The 11,946-nt window shown below is 52.3% G+C and overlaps 1 protein-coding gene across 1 annotated transcript; it reads left to right on the top strand.

Annotated features, from left to right (window-relative positions):
* Nucleotides 1–2,975: 2,975 nt before the first annotated feature.
* On the top strand, nucleotides 2,976–11,525 carry SLC22A13 (solute carrier family 22 member 13). Its single transcript, XM_021677539.1, has 10 exons — nucleotides 2,976–3,376; nucleotides 8,399–8,502; nucleotides 8,712–8,866; nucleotides 9,083–9,251; nucleotides 9,435–9,555; nucleotides 9,647–9,741; nucleotides 9,983–10,197; nucleotides 10,396–10,504; nucleotides 11,028–11,243; nucleotides 11,432–11,525. Exons 1-10 carry the CDS (start codon nucleotides 2,999–3,001, stop codon nucleotides 11,523–11,525), a joined length of 1,656 nt encoding a protein of 551 aa, XP_021533214.1. The 5' UTR covers nucleotides 2,976–2,998.
* The last annotated feature ends 421 nt before the right edge of the window (nucleotides 11,526–11,946 follow it).

Below are 11,946 nucleotides of genomic sequence, written 5' to 3'. Positions count from 1 at the left end.
CATCCTCCTTGGGCCTGTGGATGCCCAGATAGCTGGCAGATAGCTGGGCAGTGCCCCTAGCTGTTCATGAACAGACATCTCACTGGTTGACAGCCCTGAATTTACATTGTCAAGTTAGAAAGGACCTACTTGGAGGCTTTCATCATTCAGGATTTGCTTCCTTTGGAGGTCCCTGTTTCCCCCAGTTAGGAGCGAACACGAGTGAGGCTATGATCAGGAAACTGTCCTTAACTCTGGAAAGTATTGCAGAATCTGTGCCATAGCAATAGCTGCCAACAAAGATCCTTAGACTCGCTGGCCAAAGTTGTTCTTGCTAATAGGATAGCCTTTAATTATCTTTTAGCTGAGCAGTGAGGTATCTGTGCTGTGGTCAACACCACAGGCTGTACCCGGATTAGCGCTTCTGGGGAAGTTGAAACTCAGCTAAGTAAGATCACTGAGCAAACCACTTGGCTTAAAAAGGTGGCTCCTTCTATGGGATCTTTTTTTGACTTATTTGATTTTGTTTGGTTTGTGTTTTGGGGACCATGGCTCTGAAGTGCACTCCAGACATTGGGAATTACCCTGCTTACAAGAATCATAGTAGTCTCCTTGGCATGCTGTATTCTCTCCAAAGCTTTAAATGCATGTTTGCAGCCACTGACCACCAAGCAAATGATCTCTCTAAGACTGGACTGTCAAAGAAGGACCAAAGAGAATGACCAACTAAAAAACTGTGAACCTGAAGTCATGATCTGTGAACACCAGAGAGACTCAGCAAAAAACATCAGGAACTGTGACTGTCACAAAGAGGATAAGTTAAATCTGTGAGAACTTCAGCACGGTAGCTGAGAGTGGCACAATGCCTTATATTTTGATCCCATCTGTTAGTTAAGCTTAGAGTCTGATCAAAAGGAGAAATTGTGAAAAAAGACATAATAGACTCAAAATAGAGTCACTTGTGCTAAGCCCCATGTCAGCAAACCAAGACTTAACACATGACCTCATTGCAATTTCAGTCTCTCCCAGGAATGTGACTTTTAACCGAGTCAATCTGGAATTACCTGGTCAGCACTAGTGAGGTAAATCTACTTGATAGACCCCCAATCTTCCCCCAAAGGAAGGTGGCTTTGCCAGAAACATTCACTCTTTGCAGGAAATTTTCTTTTTTTCTGCCCTTTTGTGCCTATGAAAGTCTTCTGTTTTGTACAGCTCCTTGGAGCTCCTTTCTGCTTGCTAGATGGGATGCTGCCCAATTCATGAATCATTGAGTAAAGCCAATTAGATCTTTCAATCTACTCAGATGAATTTTGTTTTTTTAACAAGAGACAGACTCAGAATCATAGTGAATCAGTAGCAGTGCCCAAGTTTCCTGCCTCCTAGCTCCAGCTCCCTTGGCTACTTGAAGCCAAAGAAGCAAAAATCCTCTCCCTGACTGGAGTAGGAAGATGATGTAGGCTGAGGACAGGCTCCTGTCTCCATCTCAGTTCTCTTCCATCGGGGGAGCACCGTATTGGGCAGTGGTAACTGACAGCATCTGTTTTCTTGGTAATTCAGTTGAGGTGATGCTGAGAACAAGCACATGCAAGAAAGCTAGGTAAGGAAGAAAAGATAGAGCTGGGGACAGTGGTGAGACTGGTGGAGAATTCGGGATGGGGCAGAGAGGGAGGTACTCTCCTTACGCTGGGTCATGGGCCCTTGCCTCTGCCCTGCCTTGACCTGCTATGCATGCTGGCTGACTAATAAAAGCCAGCAGCTGAGCTGGCCAGGGGACCAGATACAGGCATGCTGTGTCCAGAACTGCCCCTACAGGCTTGCTTCCTTGCATTCCTTTCACCTGTGCTCCTCAGTCTCTCTTAAAATGGTTCAGAATTCAAACATGAGAAGGCTTTCCCATGCATACAAAGGCAAATATTTGAATGTATGTGTGCGCATGTGCATGCTGCACATACATGTGTATTTTTCCCTAATGCCATCTTCAGTCCTATCATTCCCCACCTCCCATGACTGAACTAGATGCTTTCCAAGCCCTGGGTCTACTTCCAGTAGACCTCTTCCAGGGTAAAAAGGATGGGGGCTTTTTAATCTTTGGGAGATTCCTCCTCTCGGAGGTCCTGTTATTCTCCAGTCCTGTAAGAATCCTGACCTACCAGCCACCATGTGCCCTATCCCAACCTTGACTCCAGCAGAGACTTCCACAGCTGAGGTTATGATCGAGGGAGACTTTGTCCTGTGTTCCCCTGTTATCACTAAGATTACCTATTATAAATGAAGTTCCCTGCAGCCACTTGCTTGTGCCTTCTCTTGGTCATGTGTTAATGGTTTCTTCCTCAATTAGAGTAGAGCTCAAAATGCACTCTTGGCTCTTCTGTAATTGCTGTGTGCTCTTGGATTGTCTTCGGCACTGAGGAGGAAAGGCATTTATGCCCTTGGTGGGTCTCTTGGCCTTCTTGCTACCCTACCACGTGCCAGAGACCCCTAGGAGAAAGATAAGATCAGCAGCATCAAGAGGCCAGATTGGGCTGCTGACTGGGTTAGTATGCAAGCTGGGTCCCTGCTACTCTCCTGACTTACCCCATTGTCTGTTGTGGGCTGGTCCCTAGAAGGGAATTCTGTTTCCCTCTGAGTGTTGGAACTACTCTCAGAATTTGGGGTCTGTCGTATTGGGAGGGGTTGGAGCTGGGGGTGACTTGTTTAGGATGTTGCAATTGGAGGGTGCTGCTTGTGCACTAACATCTGGCTAAAGCTCATTCCTGTGCTGGGCCTCAGAAGGTCCTCTTGTGAGGCTTGTGTCCATCGCACTGTCAATAAGGCATCCTGGGATTCTGCAAGCCAGAGTGGACTAGTTCTTCATCATATTCTGTCCTTCCCAGGCTACAGCCAGGGAGTTGAAGTGTGACAGGTCAGGCCAGGCAAGGCTGGATTAAATATTAACACAGCTGTCATTGCTGCTCAGAGGGGCCAGTGCCCCCAAGCCAAGCTGCAGAGCTGTTTGGTGGCCCCAGGCTGACCGGTAGACATGGCTCGGTTTGCCCAGGTCCTGGCTGAAATAGGTGACTTTGGACGCTTCCAGGTACAACTGCTGATACTGCTGAGTATCCCCAACTTCCTGTGTGCTTACTACATGTTTGCCCAGGTCTTCATGATCCAGGATGAGGCCCACCACTGCTCAGTGGCCTGGGTCAAGAACCACACTTTGAACCTGAGTGCTGCCGAGCAGCTGACACTGAGCGTGCCTCTGGATGCTGCAGGCAAGCCTGAGTCCTGCCTCATGTTCCGGCCGCCCCCGGACGGTGCCAGCCTGGAGGACATCCTCAGCCACCGCTTCAATGGGACGCAGCCTTGCGAGGCAGGCTGGGAGTATCCTGAGGACAGGCCCCTGTCCCTAAAGAACGAGGTAGGACTGCCCTTCTGCCTGTCTGCCTCTTTGGGGTTGGTCAGCAACTCTATCTGGCCTTCTGCCCTCAGCGACTGGTCTTGCCACTTCTGCCCTTAAGCACCCATGCCCAAATGATGGACCACTGGAGTGACTTTTTTTTTTTCCTTTTTGCCACTCATCCTGCTTTTCTCTTTGTCCTCCAACTATTGGCCCCTCTCCCTCTCTCTCCATTTTCTCTGTCTGGTTTGTCTGCCCATCTGTCCATGCATCTTTCCCTATCATTTTGTTTGTCCCTCTGCCTGTCTGCCCAGTTGTCTGCCTTTCTGTCTGTCCCCTCCTGCTTTCCTGTCTTTGTATCTTTCTCTCCCTGCAGTGTTCCCATCTATCGGTCCCTTGGCCTTTGTCGTTCAGTCGGCCCCTGCGCTCTGCCTGCTTACCTGGCTTCTGGTATCCCTGTCCACTTGTCTGCCCTCCTGCTTGCCTGCCTGCCGTGGGCCTCCTGCCTTCTAGCTGCTCTCTCTGGAGCTATGCCCACCCGCCCTCTGCGGCACCGAAGGGCGCAGATGACAGTACCTGCTCTGCTAAACTCGTTTTCTTGGGAAGGATCCAGGCAGATAAACAGATTCCCATTCCAGCCACCTGAGCAAGAACGGCTCCCTGGAAGCATCCATGCCCACTCTGCTGCTTCCCAGAAGCTGGGACTGAGGCGCAGAGGAGAGAGATGATTTGGTCAGGGCAACCCAATGAGCTGATCATGGAGGTGGGGCTCCCACTCAGCTCCCTGCAGGAGCAGGAAAGAGCACAGATGGTCCAGAATCCTGAGGCATGGGCATCGTTGGGGCGGGGGGGGGGGTGTCTGGACAACTCACCTTGATGGTGGCAAATACTGAGCCTTTGTGGAGAGGGGAATCAGAGTCCAGAGGTTAAACATTCATTTTTTCCCCCCCATGAGTAAAAAAGTATTTACTTTTTAGAAGCTTTCAGAGGATGATGCTTTAACCAAAGGCATTCACATTTTTTTAGAGATTTTTTTTTTATTTTTAAGTTATCTCTGCACCCATTTTGGACCTCAAATTCACAACCCTGGGATCAAGAGTTGCGTGCTCTACCAACTGAGCCAGACAGGTGCCCCAGGCATTCACTTTTTTAAATGTGACCAGAAACTTGCCCCCAGAACCCTTGCAGCCTGAGAATATGTCCTGCTTGTCTTCTTCCTGACCCTCCACCTCATTCTGCCCCACAGGGGTGTAGACAGCCTAGGAGCTCTCCCAGCAGAGCCCAGGCCGGTCCTCACTGGCCTCTCCATGTCCCCGGCATCACCCTCATGGTAGGGCCAGCCTCCACTGGTCCTCAGATGCTATGGGTGCCTACCTCCACGCGTGCTCAAACTCTGCCCACCTGGCCAAAAACCATCCTTAAAGCCAGGCAAACAACCAGACTGCTCGGAGCCAACTCTAGTCCTGTTCATACCCTGTGCCGGACTGTTTGTGTACTTTTATTCAGCCAGAGCTCCCTGAGTGTTTACTGTACAGGGAACAGCCCAAGAGGGAGGTACCTTATTCTCCTTAACTGAGGGTTTGGATTCCCCTCTGTCTTTAATCATCAACCTAGCTAGCACTGGGGTTGGGCCTTGGACCTCTTGTCCTACCCTATCATGTTTCTCCTGCTCCAACCCTCCTGAGGACTTTGATTCTCAAGAGAATGTACATCTTTGGTACTTTGTGCCCTGCACCAAATGATAACTCCAACTTCGCTTCGAGAGCTACATTGGTGTGAGATCTTCTACCTCTGTTTCCCATCTACGAGGAGGGGCTCTGCCACACCAACTCAGGGGACTCTCTGAGCTGACATCCCAACTTCCCTTATTATAACCAGCAGCTTCACAATCAAATTGAAATTCAAATAGGCCTAATTTGAGAAGAAAAGAGCATGCTGCCTTATAGGCTATGTGTTCTTTTTTTTTTTTTAAGATTTTATTTATTTATTTGAGAGAGAGAATGAGAGAGAGAGAGAGAGCACATGAGAGGGGGGAGGGTCAGAGGGAGAAGCAGACTCCCTGCTGAGCAGGGAGCCCAATGTGGGACTCGATCCCGGGACTCCAGGATCATGACCTGAGCTGAAGGCAGTCACTCAACCAACTGAGCCACCCAGGTGCCCTAGGCTATGTGTTCTTAAAGAAGAGAGTATGTTTCTCCTTCTCAGTCTACCTCCCAACATTTCCTGGGGGTCCATCCATGGTAAAAGAAAATATGACTCCCAGCCTTGTCCACATGAACTTCTGAATAGGGAGGAAAATAGACTTGGAGTGAGTAACAACAGTGTGATCCATCCTGGGACCAGAAAAGGGGCAGGAATGGGACGGAAGGGGTATCAGAGAGAATAGCCATTTCTAGGACTGGAGGCATGAAAATGCTTGGCAAGTTTGAGGAATGCTGACATACAAAGAGGTTGGGAAATGGGCAAGAGCCAACTCTTAAACCATCTTAGACACAGAGCTGAGGAATTTGGGCCTTCTCCCAGAGACCAAGGGGAACCACCAAAGCTTTTGGAACAGGGGAGGGAGATGTGACAGGTGTGTACCAAAATGGGGGAGGGTGTCTGTGTGCCTCTGCGGCAGGCCCCAGACAGAACCATCCACTGTGGGTGTTAGGGCTGGGGAGGTTCATGGCTGGCATTCCAAGGGGGAGCCCTCTTGTCTCCATTCCCTCTGCAACATGATCCACCACTTCTTGGCACCTCTCCAAGCCTTGGTCTCTGTGGCTGCATAGTGGGAATGATAAGCCTTTATGTGGTTAAAATGAGGATTTAATGAAATAAGGGGTATATAAACTATAAGGAGGTGGGGCATGGTCACCACTGCATAGGGGCACCAGCCTTGGATTGGCACCCATGCCTTTAGTCTGAGATGTCTGTCACCAGCTGTGACTTTCATGAGCACGGTGGCCAATGCACCCTCTGCTGAGCTAACATTTACTGAGGGCTTCCTGGGTGACAGCCACTGTGCTGATAAGCATGTTACACGTGTGAATGCCTTTATTCCTATTGGGGGACACTACATAGTATATTTTATCCCCATTTTGCATTTGCACATGGGAAACCAAGGCACCAACAGATGGGCTAACAGCCTCAAAGTCACACAAAGTTGCTCAGTTCAGACTCCAGAGGCTGACAGCAGCAGGCCTTTATTTATTATTTATTTTAAAGAGTGTCTAACTACAAAGGCAATCTGTGGTTGCTAAATAAAACCAAACAAACTAGAACTAGGTGGAACAAGTTCAAATCCCCTGTCCTGCCTCACTTCATTCCCAGGGGCAAGCAGTTAATCATTTGACATAATATTGAAAATTAACAGTTGTTGTTGAGAACAGCAGTATGAGCACAATGGTATCTCCTGATTAATTTCTTGCTAAAAGTTATTTTGACTGATGATGATTGGCTAGTTGTCTAGCTGTAGGTATTAGTTCATTTATTGATTCATTCAGTAAAAATTCTCTTCACTTTCACTCCGTTTCAGTCCTTGTCTGGGGCAAAAGGGGATGTCTGAACTCCATTGCCATCCAGCAGTGGGACCTAGGATAATGTGTGTAACCCCTCCTCGCCCAGGGGAGTGTACTAGCAAATCAAGGATTGTTGTCAGAATTAGATAACACATGTGAAGCATTTAGCAGACTACCCAACACAGAGTGAGCCCTCCAAAGGCATTAGTCATTGTGAAGCTATCTCCATGAGCTGTGGAGGAGAGCTCATGAGTCTGTTCCCCTTGCAAACATTCACGAATGGAGCTGAGCTGTGAGCAGGGGGCACAGAAGTCCCTGATGGTCCCACAGACCAGTGGGGGTGGGGGTCAGTCACACAGGCTTCCTGTATGCACACCTGCAGTAGACGTGTGCGGAGTTATCCGGACATGCATATTTTCTCCACTCAGTTTCTCAGTCCATCTGTTAGGTTCTCTCTGTGAGTCTCCAGGTGGGTTGCCCCATCTCCGTGTGTGCATGCGGGTGAATGCCTACACACACGTGCATGTTCTTCCATCCTAATCTTCTGCAAGTGGTGTGTGAGGGCTCCTTGGGATTCTCACTGCCTGTGAATGATTAGAGTTTCAGAGAGATTTTGCAGCCAGATGAGAAAATTTGAAGAGGCCCAAGTAGGTCACAGGGGTGCTCTGGCTGTGGGGAAGAGGCCCCATTTGTCAGGAAGCAGCAGTAAGTCCTGTATCAGAGGTTCCAAACTTTGGATTCTTAATGTATCAGTAGTTCTCTATACTGTCTCCAGGCCAAAAGAAAAACCTAACAGTTTTATGTATTAACTAATTAGGTCCAAACAATTTAATAAGTAATTATGTTCCAACAACTTAGTAGCTGTTTTAAGAAATAATATGCATGCAGGGCGCCCGGGTGGCTCAGTTGGTTAAGCGTCTGACTTCGGCTCAGGTCATGATCTCAGGGTCCTGGGATCGAGCCCCGTGTCCTCAGGCTCCTTGCTAGGCAGGGAGTCTGCTTGTCCCTCTCCCTCTGCCCCTCCTCCCTGCTCGTGCTCTCTCGCTCTCACAAATAAATAAAATCTTAAAAAAAAAAAAAATAACACATGTAAACTGAGAGAAAATATTTTTCATTTTTAAATAAATACAATCAACTACTGATGGGATGTATGTACCTATTGAGAGCCGCACGACGTCTCCATCCTTGAATATTTTCCACTCCACATGGTGCTTGCTTTTTTCAAAACAACTGCCAGAAATACAGCTTCACATAGATATGATGTCACTGAAAGGAATGTGGCATGATCTCATGTTGAAACAGAACTGTCCTTATTTGGCAGTTCTTGTAATATCAGATGGATGTTAAGTATTGATTGCTATATTTCCCTTTAAAATGTCAGATATTGTTCATTGACACACACAGACTGGTGTCCTGGGGTGCCTTTGCGCACAGTTCGGGAACCATGGGCATCTGTCCCAAGAGTTTTGTAAGTGGGTGGGCTAGATGACAAAGGACTTGCTGTCAGCTGCCCCAAGTTCACATCTGCCTGTGTCTGCCTCAGTTCAACCTAGTGTGTGATCAGAGGCACCTGAAGGAGACCTCACAGTCGGTGTACATGGCCGGGCTCCTCGCTGGGTCTCTCATCTTTGGGCCTCTCTGTGACTGGTAAGAACCTTGACCAGCTCACCCCCGCCCTAGCACGCTCCTGTGCTCCTGACACAGTTTCCCTCCATGCCCTTCACTGGTGCCCAGGATAGGGCAATGCATCCTCTGTCAGGTAGAGCACCCAGGGCAGGGTCTGGGTCTCCTGGGTCTCCCTGCCTTCCTTCCCCTCAGAGACGGGCCCTCACGGCCCTGCCCCTTTGTTACCCCAGGATCGGCCGCAAGGCCACTATCCTGGTGCAGCTACTCCTCCTCGCCTTCATCGGCCTGACCACGGCCTTTGTGCCCAGCTTCGCGCTCTACATGGTCCTGCGTTTTGCCGTGGCTACTGCTGTCGCTGGGTACGCCTTCAGTAATGTGACCCTGCGTGAGTATCTGGGTCCTGAAGCCTTGAGCCATGACGTGAGGCCTTGGGGTCTGAGCGGGCCACACGCCCAGACTGCCTGTGGGAGCCTTGTCAGGCACCCATACCACAAGTGGTCACACACAAGGGGGACTGAGGCCCACGTGGACAGAGGGGCATCCAGGGAGTGCCAGGGAGGGAGAGGGCAGGGGCTGGCCCGCCCTCAACCTCTCTGCACAGTTACAGAGTGGGTGGGGCCCTCGAGGCGGACTCAGGCCGTGGTCCTGGCCCAGTGCGCCTTCTCCGTGGGGCAAATGGCGCTAGCAGGACTCGCCTATGGCATCCGGAACTGGAGGCTTTTCCAAATAGCTGGCACGGCACCGGTCTTGCTGCTCTTCTTCTACTTCTGGTGAGGAGGTACTTCCCAGGAGCAAGCCACCCCCAGGCTAGTTGTGCAGAGGTGTGGTTGGAGCGTAATACTCAAATTCACCTCACGGGACACTCCAAAGTGCAAGGGGTGTGGGGTTCCGTATGCACTGGATCCCTTGGGGGAGCGGGGGGCTCCGCAGTCACAGCCATTCCGGACTTGCAGGGCTCTGCCAGAGTCAGCTCGGTGGCTTCTGACCCGGGGGAGGGTAGAGGAGGCTAAACAAGTGATCCAGAAGGCAGCCTCGGTCAACAAGCGGAGAGTCTCCCCAGAGCTCCTGAGCCAGGTACTTCTTACAGGCTGAGCTCAGCCCTGACCCTGCCCCTGGCCTGCACAGGCCTTTCTGCCTGGCCCCTCACTGTGCATCTCCCTACCAGCTCGTCCCAGAGAAGACAGGCCCCTCAGGGAATGCCCTGGATCTGTTCAGGCACCCCCAGCTCCAGAAGATGACCCTGATCCTCTTCTGTGTCTGGTGAGTACACCAGGGCCCAGGCCAATCCCCCCTGCCCACCCCCCCACAGGCTCACGCCCAAGGCCCTGAGGCAGTTGGGGGATGGTGACTGACTGTCTGTCAGGGATGGCTGTGTGGCATTACTGGTTTCTCCTTGGCTGTGCTCCTGTCTCCTGCCGGGACTCCCTCTCCGGCAGGCTCTCCCTGAGAGTGATGGTTTCTCATCACCCAGCAGTCACAGGGATTCCTGGACACTTTGTAGGTTTGTGGACAGCCTGGGCTACTTTGGCCTGAGCCTCCAAGTCGGTGACTTTGGCCTGGACATCTACCTGACGCAGCTAGTCTTCGGAGCAGTTGAGGTGCCTGCCCGCTACTCCAGCATCTTCATGATGCAGTGGTTGGGCCGCAAGTGGAGCCAGATGTTGACTCTGGTTCTGGGTGGCCTCATGTGTATTGCCATCATCTTTGTCCCAGCAGGTACCAGGGCTGGCTCTCCCACACCCGTGTCTCCCCCCACCCCCCGCCCCAGCTACCAGAAGCCCATCGCCTCCCTTCCAGGAGCGAGGGCTCCCCTGGGGTCCGGGTGCAGATGGGCGTCTGGGAGGGCAGGGCAGGGGCGGGGCCCAGGGTGTGGGGCTGTCTCCCGGCACGTGGCTGACCAGCATCCTCCACTAGATCTGCCAGTGGTGGTCACTGTGCTGGCTGTGGTGGGCAAGTTTGCCACGGCCGCCAGCTTCACCATCTCGTACGTGTACACTGCCGAGCTCTTCCCCACCGTCATCCGGTAAGGGCTGCTCCTCTGCCCCGACACCCTGACCTTGGCCATGCCTCTCTGCCCTCACCACTGTTCCACAGACCGCTTATGAGGCTGGCTCGGGCAGCAGTGCTGGGGCCGCTACAGTCTAGTCCCCATGTTATCCTAGGCAGTGGAGGGCAGATACAGAAGTAGGCCATGCCCTGGCCTTGTCAAGACCGGGATGGAGGAAGTCTAAGAATGAATGGCTGAGAAGGAGGACTCAGGTGGAGGTTGGGGGTTAGGCAGGAGGTATAGTCTTTGATCTGAGATTTGGCGGGTAAGCAGGAGGGCAGCAAATAGTCAGGCCTAGAGGTGGGAGAAGCATGGCACCCGGCTGGACAACAAGCAGTTAGTGTGGGAAAGCGGAGACAAGAGGCTGGCAGGGCCGGGCGAGCTGAGGGAGCCGGTGGGGCCATAATGAGGGCCTGGGCTCACCCCAGGTAGAGCTGGGGTGGAGCTGTGGCCTGGAGTTGAGGCTGGGTCCACTCAGCTTGTACTGGCCTTCCCCCAGGCAGACGGGCATGGGGCTGATGGGCATCTTCTCGAGGACTGGGGGTATCCTCACCCCTCTTGTGATCCTGCTGGGCGAGTACCAGGCGGCCCTCCCCATGATTGTCTATGGCAGCCTCCCTGTTGGGGCAGGCTTACTCTGTGCCCTGCTGCCGGAGACGCGTGGCCAGCCCCTGAAGGACACCATCAAGGACCTGGAGCAGGGGCCCCACCCTCGGTGAGCTGCTTGCTTTCTCTGAAGCCCAGACCGCCACCTCAGCATGAGTGCACTGTTGCGTAGAGCCCAGAGGGGGCCCTCAGGAGCCACAGACATCTGACTGACTTTGGGCCAGGGGAGGGGTGGTGAGGGACTCGGTGGTGGGACTAATTCTTGGCCAGTCAGTGATGGCCTCCTGTTCCCTCCAGGCCTCCAGAGTCAGCACCTTCAGGAAAGGAGACAGAGGCCTCAGGAAGAACTTCCAGCCCGGGGGTGACTTTTGTGAGCAGTACGTACCTCTGATTGCGTCTCTTGAGCCCGAGCGGCAGCAGGGAGCTGCCTGAACACCCCCTGGAAAAGGCTGGGCCTGCCCGCGAGCCCCGCCTCGCAGATGGGGACAGCACACCCTGGCCTGGCCCCCATGCCGGCCGCTGGTTGCCTCGTCCTGAAGCACCCCGGTGGGCCTCCCTCTTCTTGTTGCTTCTCATCAGCTTTCTCACCCCAGCACCCTCCCAGACCCCGAGCTGGGGTAGGTTCTTAGGTGTATCTTGGGCTTCACTTGTTCTCTGTCAGTCTTGTGGGAGTATGGCTCCTCTGGTCCCCTCAATCTGGGATCCCCCAGCCCTCGAAACAGTTAAGCTCAGAACAGAGCAGATGCTTATGGCCTTTCCAAGGATGTGGCAGTAGGAGGAGAGAAGGTTTGAAGCTGTGACCTCTCTCCAGG

Source organism: Neomonachus schauinslandi, chromosome 1, assembly GCF_002201575.2.
Source record: "Neomonachus schauinslandi chromosome 1, ASM220157v2, whole genome shotgun sequence".
Taxonomy (NCBI): Eukaryota; Metazoa; Chordata; class Mammalia; order Carnivora; family Phocidae; genus Neomonachus; species Neomonachus schauinslandi.
The sequence above is the reverse complement of the archived record's forward strand: the minus strand, read 5'-3'. Positions and strand labels throughout refer to the sequence as shown.